This window comes from Vulpes lagopus, chromosome 9 (genome assembly GCF_018345385.1).
Source record: "Vulpes lagopus strain Blue_001 chromosome 9, ASM1834538v1, whole genome shotgun sequence".
Lineage (NCBI taxonomy): Eukaryota > Metazoa > Chordata > Mammalia > Carnivora > Canidae > Vulpes > Vulpes lagopus.
Window position 1 is genome coordinate 36,604,813 of NC_054832.1, and position 13,238 is coordinate 36,618,050.

General features: G+C 49.4%; 1 protein-coding gene across 9 annotated transcripts in view; it reads right to left on the reverse strand.

The window, feature by feature from the left end:
- VPS13B (vacuolar protein sorting 13 homolog B) overlaps nt 1-13,238 on the reverse strand; it is a 739,627-nt gene that overhangs the window by 2,746 nt on the left and 723,643 nt on the right. For all 9 annotated transcript variants that reach the window (XM_041768645.1, XM_041768640.1, XM_041768643.1 and 6 more), the window contains 4 exons: nt 11,739-11,909; nt 5,440-5,616; nt 3,182-3,284; nt 2,377-2,626 (listed from right to left, as the gene is read on the reverse strand). In XM_041768645.1, the coding sequence (XP_041624579.1) occupies nt 2,377-2,626; nt 3,182-3,284; nt 5,440-5,616; nt 11,739-11,909 (701 nt within the window). The remainder of the gene's footprint in view (nt 1-2,376; nt 2,627-3,181; nt 3,285-5,439; nt 5,617-11,738; nt 11,910-13,238) is intronic.

Genomic DNA, 13,238 nt, shown 5'->3' on the forward strand with positions numbered 1-13,238 from the left:
ATATTAAGCAATTACCCCCCTAAAAATGGCTGCATTTAACCAAGAAAAGCAAATGCTGATTTAAAAAATCTGAATCCTGCCACATTTCAGTATACTGAATGATGTCATCTACAAATTAATTCCTTCCAAAATTCAAAGGAGCTGTGTTCCCTAGTATCTAAAGCAAAAAACCAGAAGAGCCACTTTATATAAGATCTTAGAATACTCTTAGTTTTCCCTGGAAGACGGTGGGTAGGCTTCCTAGCGCAGCTTCCATCTGTGCGTTAGATTGGTATGTGACGCGTACTGACTGGACGCAGAGCAACTGAGGAAAATTCACTGTGCCCAGGGCACTGCTGAGTGAACTCCCCACCCCCGGTTTGCAAATACATTGGATTAGGGCCCTTGTAAGGAAGGGTGTACTGTCACAGGAAAGAAATGAGCATCTTGTTCTACCGTGTGGTGAGTGGGGGGTCAGGGTTCAGACGCGGGACTTCGGAGGAGTTGAGGGGAGAGGGGGGAAAGATTTGGAGAAAGCAGAATCTGGGGGCTGAAGGCATACTGGATACCTACCTTTTCTGTCCTGTGCCGGGTGCTGCCTGGGAAACCCAGCAGCTGCCCTGCAGTATTCTAGCGCACAGTCCTCTTTTCCTGCCTCTCTGCTGGAGCCATCCCCGATGATGGGCCCTCCCACCTCACCCTCCCCCAACCCCCTTAGCCCTGAGTGCCAATGGAAGACCAGTGTTGAGCACCGTGTCCAGTGTGTCAGTGCTTCTGCTTCTAACTCCATGATTCCATGGTTTCAATTAACCTTGGCAACTTGTAGGAGTGGTGACTCCAGCTATCATCTCATTAAGCCCCTAGAGAAGCAGGTCTGTTCCTTTCCAGCTATGCTAATTCCCCACAGACCCTCCTCCAGCAGAAAAGCCAGAGAGAAGGATCACAGTTGTTGATGGTAGAGACAGTTTAATAGCAAAGGCTGAATCTCCAGTCTCAGCTTAAGATATGAAATATTTCCCAAGCAGCTAAGAAATAACGATGGTCCTAGATATTCCTTAGGGCCTTGGAAGTTTCTCGTTAAGGACCAAGGACTTGAAGATATGATGCTATCCCCTGCCAAATCCTGTAGCCAGATCACTGCTGCTTTATTGTCAATTGGATCAGAAGATTTTGGCAGATCTAAAGTCAGCCTGGACATCTGACCTCTGTTTATTCCCAGAAAGTCATCAGCTTGAAGCAGCAATGTACATCTAGTGCCAAGCCCCAGCTTAAAGTCTGACTGATTAGGATCCAAGAAGCTAGAGAAATCTCAAGAGTTGTTGTGGTTGGCTGCCTTCCATCTTCTCAGATGATTTTACCCAAACGGTGCAAGGGAGACAGGCTCCCATACCAGGAAGAGAATAAGGAGTTGGGCAGGACCTGCTAGAGGAAGGTTTGTTGTCCTTTCCTGGGGCCACTCAGGTCCTAGGTTAGGACCAGCAGGCTCCAGCTTGCCACTGACTTAACTCTCGTCTTGCTTGTGGACAAAGATGTCTGTTTCTTAGGTCAGCTCAGGCAGTCAGCAGGGAGACAGGAACAACAGTTTTCCAATGGGTGTACCTGTTCACCTGACGCTGGACTGCAGGAAGCTGGTGCCATTCTTGTCAGGGTTCACCCTGACCCCCACTACGCCCTGCTTGAGCATCTGTTCCATATCATCTTATGTGTAGCCAGGAGCCAGCACCCAGCACAGAAGCCAGGGAGCTGCCCCAAGATCCTAAGGAGTGTCCCCAGGAGGTACCCCACAGTACATAGGAGATGGGAATCTGTTCTGTGGGGAAGGGAACACAGAATACAGAGCAGTACAAGCAAAGAGCTTTATGCACAAAATTTTGACCCCTGAAGTCCTGGGGTGGAAATGGGGAGGAAGTGAATTAGACTTCCTGGTCTGTGAGCTTGAGAAGGTCTGGCCTACTGGCTGCATCTCTGTTTCATGGTATCCCCACTTCTGTGGCTGTCCTCCCCTGTCTCCAGACTGCTGCAGCACATCTGAGCCTGCTCCATGGAGTAGCAGCATGGGATCTCTGCCTTGACCCTAGCCATCTGGTAAGGACCTGCTGGGTCTGGAGCTCTGCTGTCCCGTCTACCCCAGCACCCCCACCGCCTGATAACCAAGCCCTGTTCAGTTCATACAGTGGCTTAACCCCAGGCCTCGAGCCCACCTGGCCTGCTGCTGGGCTCACCCATGACAGGCTCACATACACACCTTCCCACTTGCTTCTGCACTGGCCCCTGGGCCCTCTATGCTGCTTCCTCTGACAGCCCTGCTGGTCTCCAGCAGCCACTCCAGAGGCTGCAGGCTCAGAAGTGCCTGCTTAACAGCAGTCAGCAACAATCACCCTGTTTTCTGAAACGTACCTCCACATCACAGGCCACTCTTGGCTGCCTCAGCTGCACAGTGAACAGGTTGCTTTGCTTGCTGTCCTGTGCACAGTCAATCTCCGTGATGGGGAAGGCCTGCTGCTGCGTGTCCTCGCTGACACTCACCACAAAGAGCACTTCTGATGTCAGCAGCAAGCACCCTTCGTGTTCCTGGCCTGAGCCCCTCACCATAACCACCTCCAGGGCCATGTGGACTTCTGGTCGGCCCAGAGACTGCAGCATTTTCCTGTTTCAAAGGAAAAAAGTGAGGTGAGAAGCCAGTTTGGAAAAGATGGTCGTGTATTTGCACTCACTTTACCAAGGGCTGGGGTGTTCTCACATAAGGTTCCCCAAAGGCAAAGGGATCTCACCAATCTATTAATTTTAGCTTGAAATGTAATTGTCACTTCAATTCTCAAACTGACTCTGGTCACCATAATCTAGCTCCTCCCGGGGACAAAGATTTCCCTCGGCTCCTTTTCTTCCCAATAGAAAGGTCACCTCTGATTAGAATGTGGGATTTACAGGGAATCCCAGGTCCCCTCAGCAGTTCTGGGCTTCTTTGTCAATAGGCAGCCCCCCCACCCGCCCCCTGGGGTGTGTGTATGAGAGGCAGGGAGTACTGCGGCCAGCCCCACATCTGGGGATAGCAGCCTCTCCGTGGCTCCAACATGCTCTTGTGCTGCCTTAGATGCTGCAAGCAGTCTTGGATTTCCCCTGAAAGCAGGGCCCATGAGCTTGAGAGCAGAGCAGGCCCTCTTAGCATACATGTGCAGTTGAACAAGTGTCTAGATCATTTTACCAGACATATTTGACGTGGCTATTTGGAGCCTGGTCAGCATGTAGATCACTTGGCTGGTAGCGCTGTTTGGGAAGCTGAGAAAGTCCAGCTCCATGTAAAATACCTGTGGTAAGAGAAGTAAGAGAGTTTTACTAGTTGTTTTCTGGAAACCAGTTCCATGCTGTAGTGATGTCATCTGTTTACAGCCATCCATAAAATGCTACAGGATCCAAAATGATGTCAAATCTTTGGAAGCAAGTGTATAGATAATCATTAAACACTGCAATGCTCTTAACTCTGGTTAGCTACAAACTGAACAATGAATGAACCACAGTCCAAGCATTGACAGGACTGGCAATTAATGGAAGCATAGCGTCCTGGGAGTAATCGTCCTGAGCAACAGCTCACACACCATTACAATTTATGTGATAAAAAAGTCACGATTGTTAGCTGACTTCCTTGCTTAATGTTATAATACTTCTGTATCTGTGGTGTGGCTGGGCAAATAAAACACCACACACACCCACACAGTTGCACACAAAAGCACACGGTTTGCCTAGATACAGCATTTAAGTGACTTAATCCAGCTGTTAAACATGAATCCATATACATTTATGAGCACTCTTAGGGCCTCTGGTTTATGACCCACTCGCCCTGGAGCCAGTACCAAATGAGGGCACCCAGCAGCAGCCATGTAGGCCTCTAAGGAGACTCTCCAGGACCAAAGATGGTACAGCATGTGTGCTTTCTGAGGGCTTGTAAATGTTATAAATGAGGCAGTCATTAGACTAAGAGTTAGTGGTTTGTAAAACCTTCAGTGCAGTAATAAAAGTTTTACAAGAATGATGGAAAGCAACAAGGCCATGTGAAGCTCTGTTCGGAGATGCTCTTACGTAAGGGAGAGCTCCTCAGCCCTGGCAAACTCACAGAGAGGAGCAATGGCATTTTCAACACCAAGGGCATTTATGAAGTAGGAGTTGACTGCACCTCGCTGGGGTCTACGGCCACAGGAGTACTGTTTTTATTAATGTGCAAGTATTCGAGAAGGTGGAATTTAACTGGGCCCGGTTAGAGGTGGCAGCAGATCTGTTTGTCCGTTTTCCTGTGAGTGAAAACATCATTCACAGGAGAGAGAGACAGAAATGGTTGGGGGGGGAGGCGGCAAGGGGAAGAGCGAAGAGGAACACATGTTTGCATCTGTGTGGTCTCTTAAAGGAACCCTCTAGATGGTTGCCTGAGTGTGGGCATTCGTCTCCCACTCGCTTCCTTCCAGACACTTTTTATGCCTGATCTGGCCGCCTCCTGTCAGATCTGCGGAGGTGCAGGATGCCTGTGGTGAAGTGTGCCCCTCAGACTGGCCGGCCAGATGCAGGGCCCTCTCCCAGCCTGTGACGGCAGCCAGACAGCCTGCTTCATGACCAAAGTGATGACACTGATCGTAGGTAAAAAGGTAACAACGATTCTAGTCACCAGTTTATTAAGTCACTTGAGTGTCCTTTACCAAGAATGTAGAGAGCAAGCATGGGAGGAGGGGTTTCTTTTCACACGCGCCTGTTACTCCTGTGTGCACGCACGAGCGTGGGAAAGGCCTGGCACGCCACCTCCAAGTGCCGGTGGTGCCCTAGGCCCACGATCTACTCAGCTGTCTGCTTGGGGGAAGGGTTTGGTTGTAGATTGTGTCCCTCTCCTGTCCATGGACAGGAACTCGGCGCAGGGTCTGCAGCAGTTTGTAAACCAAGGCCCTGTGGGCATGGGCGTGCACACCCTCCTCTTTCTCCTTCTCCCGATATACATCTGTCACAGATACTTTCCTGCCTTGTAACCTATTTTCCAATTGGTCACCAGAAAACGCAGTGATTCTATATTCTCTGCTTCAATATTTTCAATATTTTCTCTCAATTGCCCTCAACCTCTTACTGGTTACTTCACATTAAAGTCTATTTTACACTTGATCTTAGCCAAAAAGCCGAGAAGTGGTCATTAAAGTCCATTTTATTAGATGTACTGTAAAAAGATTCTGTGAGACAGACCTAATGAAATTGCTAATTGATTTCTTGGGTCTATAATTATTATAATTTGTTATTTATAGTACAATTCTACTCTTTCCATAAATAAGCATAAGGAAGTGAGAAAGACAGCTGCTTATCTCTTTATAGATTTATGTTTTATTTTTCACTGTTTTGCCATGTGAAGGCCTAAACTTTCTTGGAGTTCTTGGAATAAGAATGCAAGTTAGTCAGTGAGGTCTGAGCTGGCCTGATAGGCACTTCATGACGTACCGTAGCCGGTCTGTGACACGAGCTCAGCAGCTCCTCCAATGGGCTTTGTGAACACCCCCATGATTCCTTTCCCCACGCCCGAGATGACGCCCTTGGCCTTGTGCCCTGCAGAAGCATGAGCCTCAGTTGTTCTCTGGAAGTTCTGCATAGGCTGATCGACTATGCCAGCAATTGCACCTGAAAAACAGCAAAAGTCCCTAGTGAGGACTAGGGCTTCAAATCCTGAGAAAGTGACAACCTTCCATCCAGAAAACGGTTTTATTTGGATTGAAAGTGAAAACCCACCTTTGTTATAAAGTCCTTTATTATACATTTATTTATCAATTATGTAAGTTCACTGGTTACTAAGACACTTATGATCTTCATCAAAACATGGTGTTCAGACTGGGTTTGGTCCATCACAGTGAGGATCTGTGAAGTTCAGTTCAGAATTTAATAACGGGCCAGACTATTCCAAAGTGACACTCATGAAACCAGGAAACACAGTGTAGGGAGGAGAGCTAGCAATCGCTCATGAGAGAGCAAGCCTGCTCAGCCTCATCACTTACAGCGAATCAGGAGCGTGAAGAAAGTGGAGGAGGCCATCCCCTGTCCCTGTTCTCCCCAAAAGTAATGATAAGAGCAATTCTTTAATAATATTCATATATGAACATGTAAGAATAATGGTTGGAATTGCAGCTATTTCTGTAATAACTCATCTGTGGTGAGTCTTCCTATGTGCTGGGGACTTTATCAAGAGTGTCACTCCTATGAGGTCATTAATCCTAGGGGGCCAACAGGGCTTTTGTCCTCAGCTCCTAGGTAAGGCCGCTGCACACAGACAGGTTATGTATGGAGGTTTGTCCCCAGGTCACATAGCTGTCATGTGCTTGAACCGGGCTTCCAGCCTGGAGGGGCAGAGCCACAGCCCAGCCCTCAACCACCAGGTTCCTCCTTTTGCCAGTCTTAGAAACACTTCCTTCCTTTCCACTTCAGCTGAGGTCTGGCCACTTACTCTTTGCCTCAGAACAGCTACAGAACCCTGTTCTCACTGCCCTGCTCTGCTGGTTCTCCTGGAGGGCAGCCAGGTCAGGAACCGAGGTGGTGGGGGAGTCCCTCAGCCTCTTGTGGGTTCTTTGCCCCCCTTACTCTGAGGGGCCTGTGACGAGATCTAATAAAGGCCTCACCAGTCCCCCCCCCCACCTTTTTTTTCAGTGATGGAGTGGAAGGGTTCTCTAGCTCAGTAAGAGGTAAAAATTTCATTACAGTTCTTGACAGAATTTTCTGTTTTTAACTCAAACCTGCTAGGATTAATGGAAAATGCATAGTCCCCCTGGTAGAAATTTTAGTACATGTCAAATTCCATTATTCCAAATGCCACTAATTCAAAGTCTCTTGGGTAAATGGAGATTTCCAGGTCTCTGTTAATGACCTGCTAATTTCAAGTAATATTCTCCTGAACAAAATCCAGTAAAACAAGGGCCAGTCCCTTCAGGTCAGTTGTAAAGGGAATGTTCTTCATAGGTTCCATTCCTCTAAATTTGAACAGAGCCATTTAAATTTATGTATTGACAGACTAAGAATGACGTGAGGTGACAGGTCTGTTTCTCAGCGTTGGTCAGCCCAGACCAATGCTTCCTAAACCTTCTAAGGAACTGACTGGGGAGGTGGAGGAAGCCACTCACAGCTGGCAGCCGCTGCCGTAGCTGCAGAGGGCTGAGGGGTCACCGCGACAGGACCCTGGATACGCCCTGGCCTGGCACTTGGGCTGGGGGGCGCAGAGGCCTCCACTGCTCTGCTGTCCACCCACAAGTCAGAAGTCAGAGTGGCTGCGAAGTGTTACTGGGGGTGGTGGCTGCCATCGGTGCACAGCAGAGGCAAGTACAGAAAAATCCGCTCACAGAAGACAGGTCAAAGTGAACAGCATCACATCAGGGAATGTGGCTTTCGTGACGTCATGATCTACTGTTTCTAAAAGGTCTCCATGCTTCAGTTAGTAGGAACACTGAGGTAAAAAATTCACCAACAGATTAAATTATCTAAGAAATGCCTTTTCCCAAGTGCAGATTTCCATACAGACTATTAAAATTGAGTGGGAGGGCAGGTAGTTACCTCCCGAGACTCCCCCACTTCCCTTGAATGGGCCAGGCCTACCCTGGGCAGGGAATGCGGAGCCTCGATGGCCATGAGACCATGAGACCGGCACTGAGCTCTAACTTCTAACTTCCCTCTAAGTGCAAACAGGTATTGCAGTGACACTCCCCTTTGATCCCCCACTTTCTCTAGACACTGGCCACACTGAAGGCTCAGTCACCGTGGCTTTGATAGATAAACTATTTGGGCAGCCCAGAGAGTGGAAAATCTGAGCCTCCTGACAAGGTGTTAGATTCTGAGAGGTAGAGAAGGAGCCATCAGATCACATGCCCTTGCCTGGCTCCAGACCCTGGACGGGGAGCCTGTCACACACACCAATACCTCGCTGGTCACCAGGTGTGAGCCGGAGATGGGAGAGGCCAGGAGAGACCAGCAGCCACTTCATGGTGTCTGCAGCCGTGCCCTGAGAGAGGCAGCTCCTCGCAGGGTTTCAGAAGGCTCTGTTATTAAGTATGATCCAGCTAAGTCCCACAACTGGTAAATTATTTACTGTCATCTACTCCAACTCTGCTCTGAGGCTCTAAGTGGTGGAAAGTGATCCTCAAACTTGTTTGTTGGCATCAGGCCCACAGGGTGGGCGGCCACATGGAGACAGCTGTGATGTGATGAACGGAGATGAGGAAGGAAGCGCGCCTTGGGGCTTGGGGGTAGTTTCCGAGGACTCAGCCCAGTGTGCTGGGTGAGGCAGAGATGGGGAGGTGTTTCCTGTGCTCCCCTCCAGTTGGAGGAGGAAGGATTCGTTAGGCAAGGCCCCAAAGCGCCCTCCCTTACCTCTTCCGTGGCTAGCTCCCCAGCCTTAGGCAGAAAACACTGGCTTACTGATCTTTTGGTGCTGCCCTCACCACATGGTGTAATTTTATTTTGGATACTTTTAAAAATACTCAGGACCGAAGAAGCACAGGCCTAAGCTGTGACACTACAGCTCAACACTGCAGACAGATGAGACCTACACTCAGAGGATATTAAGTATTCCAGCTTGAGGTGGGCCTGCTGTAAACAGGACAGATTAGTTCACTGAGGAGGAAGCACTTCTTTGTTCCTAAATTCCCCACTAGCTGCAGTCAGTTAGCTAATGGCTGATCATGGCAGCAGAGGAACTGCTCAAAAATGCCGTGTGCTGGTGCACGGCTCACTTGCTCGCCCAATCTCTCCCCCCATCCAGGGAAACTGTCCTGATTCACCAATACAGGCTCACCATGTTGGGATCCCACATGGCACACCCCGAGTGGCTGTGGAGACAGAGGGTGTGGTGCTGGCAACCCCAGAGTGCTTCACACGTCAGGCAGCGGCCCAAGAGAAGGGGATCAGAGAGGCAAGCTCTGATGTCCTGCCTTTGGTATTCATGAGAGAGAAGTCACGTCTGGGAGGAAACATGGAGTATGACGGGGACACAGAGCTCACATCTCTCAGCACAGACTCTACGCTGCAGTAGGAGAGGGGGTATTTGGGGAATGGACCTGGTAAGTGTGGGAAAGCCTGATGAGGCTTTCAATTCCACAGGCTAAACAGAGTCTTCCCCAAGGCCACTGCTTTCTCCAAACCGTGGCGGAGCTCTTCCAAGAGCCTCAGCGGCACCTCAAGCTGACACTTCCTCACCAACCTGGGGTGATGAGGCCAGGCACGACAGCTAATCAAAGGCTCCCTTTGATTTTTCAAGTACCTTGTAACACTCCACAGTGTCCCCACAAGGGCAAAAACAGAGGCAAGAAGGCCCACCAACCCCTAAACGTTTGGGAAAAATGTATTTTTCCTACCCTGGAACATTCAATTGTTCAGTCTTCCAACATCCTGAGTGTTTCCAGGGGTGGAACCCTCCAGGGTGGGTGACATGTGGAAAAGCCCAGGCTCTTGTCCTGGTAGAGGTGTGACCTGGGCAAGTCACTTCATACCTATGCCTAGGGTTTGTAGACCAAATAAGATGACACACATGAAAATGCTTTGTCAACTCTGAAGTGGTCTTTAAAAACAGTTTTACTAACTAGGTTGTTAAGGTTTCTTCTAGAGGAAGAAACCGAGAAACTAATACTGTGATTTCACTTAAGCACGGGTTTCAAAAAATATGATAATAGCTCTAACTTCAATCAGGAACTTAACTGCATTTAGCAGTTTTGAACATCATTTCTGGGGATAAATGAAATGGTGATAAATCTAGACTTTCCCAGGGGAGGGGACTTGATTGGTGCTATTCCTCCTCTTGTCTTCCTGTCACACATCAGGTGGTTCTAGGACTAGACGTTCTGAGATGACCCAGTAATTAACTGGGACACAGAGCATTCTTGAACTCTGAGAGGGAAGGAAACTGGCTTGAGCCAACTCTGAGATGCCCACCGGGAACTAAAATGTCTGAGGAGCACACTTGGACAGTGTGCTGCGGGAGGTCCAGGTCAGGCCAATGGTTGCAGAGGCAGTCAGTGCACACCCAGGAGGGATTTATGACATCCACAGAACTCCTGAGCTTTTGGAAATTACCAGAGATGCAGAAAGACAGCGAACCCACTGAGGTTTTATAGACAGACTAAATGATCCCTTTACATGGATGAAGATGTGTAAGACGTGACAATGGCAAAGACCCAAGTTTTAGGACTTTCTAGCCTGGTTAACAATGGGAGCCACATTAAAAAATGTGACACCACAAAGAGAGGACCATGGATCCTCATGTTACGGATTTCTACCACTAGGCACAATTTTATACAGTGGCAACTGGGTAGTGGGTGTGGGCATCTCTGTGTGGGAACGGAACAGACTGGTTGGAATGGACATAGCCACAGGCCAGCCAGCTCAGGTCTCCTCTGCTGAGCACTTATAAGCTCCAAAACGAGCTTGCATGGAGGAAAGGGAGCTCTCTGCCCACAGTAGATGGCATGGAAGCCCACAACTCTTAGCAAAAAGAGGTCCCACAGCCCCCAAACAATGACCTGAGGCGCTCCCCTCCCCCATAACCTCACCACTTCCTGTGGTTATAGCAACTGAATCTCTTGAGCTAAAACTAAAGCAAAGAATGTTCCTGCTGTTGCTCACTTGTCTCTCTTTGGTGGCTCATTCTTTGAAACGAGGCAACTATTATTGTTCCTTTGCAAATATAACATAACAATAAGCACGCGTGACGCTGTTTACCAAACACGGGCCCTAGGCCTGGCCCATGATGGACCACTATTATTACCTCTAATAATGTTATTACCAGCCCCAACTTAGCAGTGAGCAGCCTGGGTTTAGAGAAGGTAAGAATGTGCCTGAGGTCACAAAGGAAGGACCTGGACATCCCAGCCCGGGTCTGCTCGCTCCTCTTGAGTGTGGAACTCCCGTGCCTTGCCCTGGCATTCTAGAATACTCCTTTGCCCAGCAGTCCCAAGCTCCCAGTTTCCACACGTCATCACAGACTGTTAGGACTTCGACAATTTCTAGTAACTTAACCGGAGTGTGTAACATCTTCCTACTTCCTCCCTGAGCCTCGGCTGAGGCGGGAGTTGAGGGTGGTGGGTAGAGCCACATACTGGAGAGAGGACGGATCCTTTCCAGCTCATCTTTTCTGACCTCTGCTCTCCCGGCCTCAGGGCATTTTGATCTCTGAGAGATGCACACTCCTTCAGACCGCAGCAGGCAGGCTGCCAAGCAATACAGTTTTAAATTCCTTTGCAAACAAATAAACAAAAGATACCCTTGAAAATCCTGCTCTGTGAAATTTCAGCTCTGAGACTTCCTTTTTATAGAGTTTTCCAAAGCAACTTATTTTTTGAACACTTGTAGTATTTGGAAATATCCACAGCAATCTTTGCCTCTAACTGTACCATCTGGCTGCTTGACAAACTGGTAATTGCCGAGTCAGACTGGGCCGCACACTTGAAAAAACAAAAGGAGACCGTGGGCTCCTCAATGAAGTTTACAGGACATCTCTGCACGTTGCTCGAGTGCTTCTCGAGCAAAGGCGGGCGGCTGCAGGGCCTGAGCCTCACGAGGCGCCCCTTGCTCACTGTGGAGCACGAACAGCCCTGGCTGCCGTCCTGGTACGGGGCGCCCCCAGGGAGTGGGGCTCCTGTGCCCCGGCTCCGGAGGTGCCAGTGTCCTGGGCATGCAGGCAGGAAACAGTGGGTACCTCCGCCTCCCCGGGCCTCAGCCACGGCTGCAGGAAGGAGGGGTTCACAAGCAGCCCTGGCCCCTCAGCCCCTTACCGAGCAGGCTGATGCCCAGCCGGGACAGGCCCTGTCGGAGCCCCTCGCCCAGGCTCTCAGGGAGCTGCCGCCGCCACTCCTCCTGCCGGTTGTAGTGCTCCTCATCTAGCGAAAGGCGGTCCATGTTCCGGGCCAGGCTCGTGGCCAGGTTGGTGATGGAGGTGAGGGTACCTGAGGGTACAAGAGCACACGAGTTGGCCTTCTGGTCACAGGGAGAGGGGCGGAAACACACCTGTGCCCCTGACCTGCCCCGGGGGGTGAGTGACGGTGGCTTCCTTTGTGCAGCTTGAAGCAAGGGCCTTAAGACAATGAGGGGAGGGGGCAACCTGGTTAGCTTGGTCAGTGGTGCCTGTGGCTCTTGATCTTGGGGTTATGAGTTTGAGCCCCATATTGGGTGTAGAGGTAGCTTAGAAATAAAATATTAAAAAAAACGAGGTGGAGATTAACGTTTGCTTATAAGGGTGATGACACACCTCAAAAGGGGTAGAATGAGAATCTCTGTTGCCAGAGAAACACAGAGTTTCCCGTGAAACTACCATCCACCATCTTGTGGTGGTCAAGGCTTGGATAACGCGGTAGTTTGGAAGTCTTCCTGGAGGCCCAGTATTGAAGGTTAAACTCTGCTCTCATTTTAAAGGTTCAGGTTCCATGGCTGAATCTTACACAGACTGTAAAGAAACATTTTTACTCAGGAATGGAACTTATTCCCTCCTTAGACAAAGCAAAGGGAGACAGTAAACTATCATTTGATGTTCTGAGGAACCAATGATTGTGCCAGAGACAACATGTGCATTTCTGATTCTCAGGATGTTGCCTGAAGAAAGCAGGACACTAAAGGGAGTAAGTCATGTGAAAGCCACGATTTTGTCCGGTTTTCCTAAGAAAGGGATCTCAGCATCTTGCTCAGAATACTACCCAGCCCTCTAGCCAGTGTGCAGAGATCTCAGTGAAGCAAGACTGAAAGACATCAATGGACAGATCCTGAAGCTGACCAGTGAATTCATCCCATGGTGGATGCCCAGTTCAAGAAAAAAATGGAAGATGTCATTTTTGCAGCTGCATCTTTACCAACAACCTAAAAAGAAAACATCCCTGTGCACACACAGACATCAAAAACCAAAAGAGATTTTGTTAAGGGTGGGGGGGGTGGGTGGAGAACAAGTGTAAAAAACATTCAATGAGTCAGTAGGCTAAAATTACCATTCAGCAGGTGTCGGGTGTCTTATTTGAAAATAAAAACAACAGAACCACAAAGATTCAAGTGTCGGGAGTGAGAAATCCACCAGTGACTCATCCGTGAGTCCCTCTGGCCCTCGGCTCACAGGCCTCCCGGACGGCTGGGGCCCAGGGGCATGGGCCTGTCCCCATCCACACACCTCCATTTATTGCTCTTGCCATTCTCCTGGCAGCAGCCACCAGCCCCCCGACCTCCGGATGATGGGTGCTCATTTCAAGCTCCTCTTCATCCGAGCCTTCCAGAGACTTCCATAACCTGCCCAC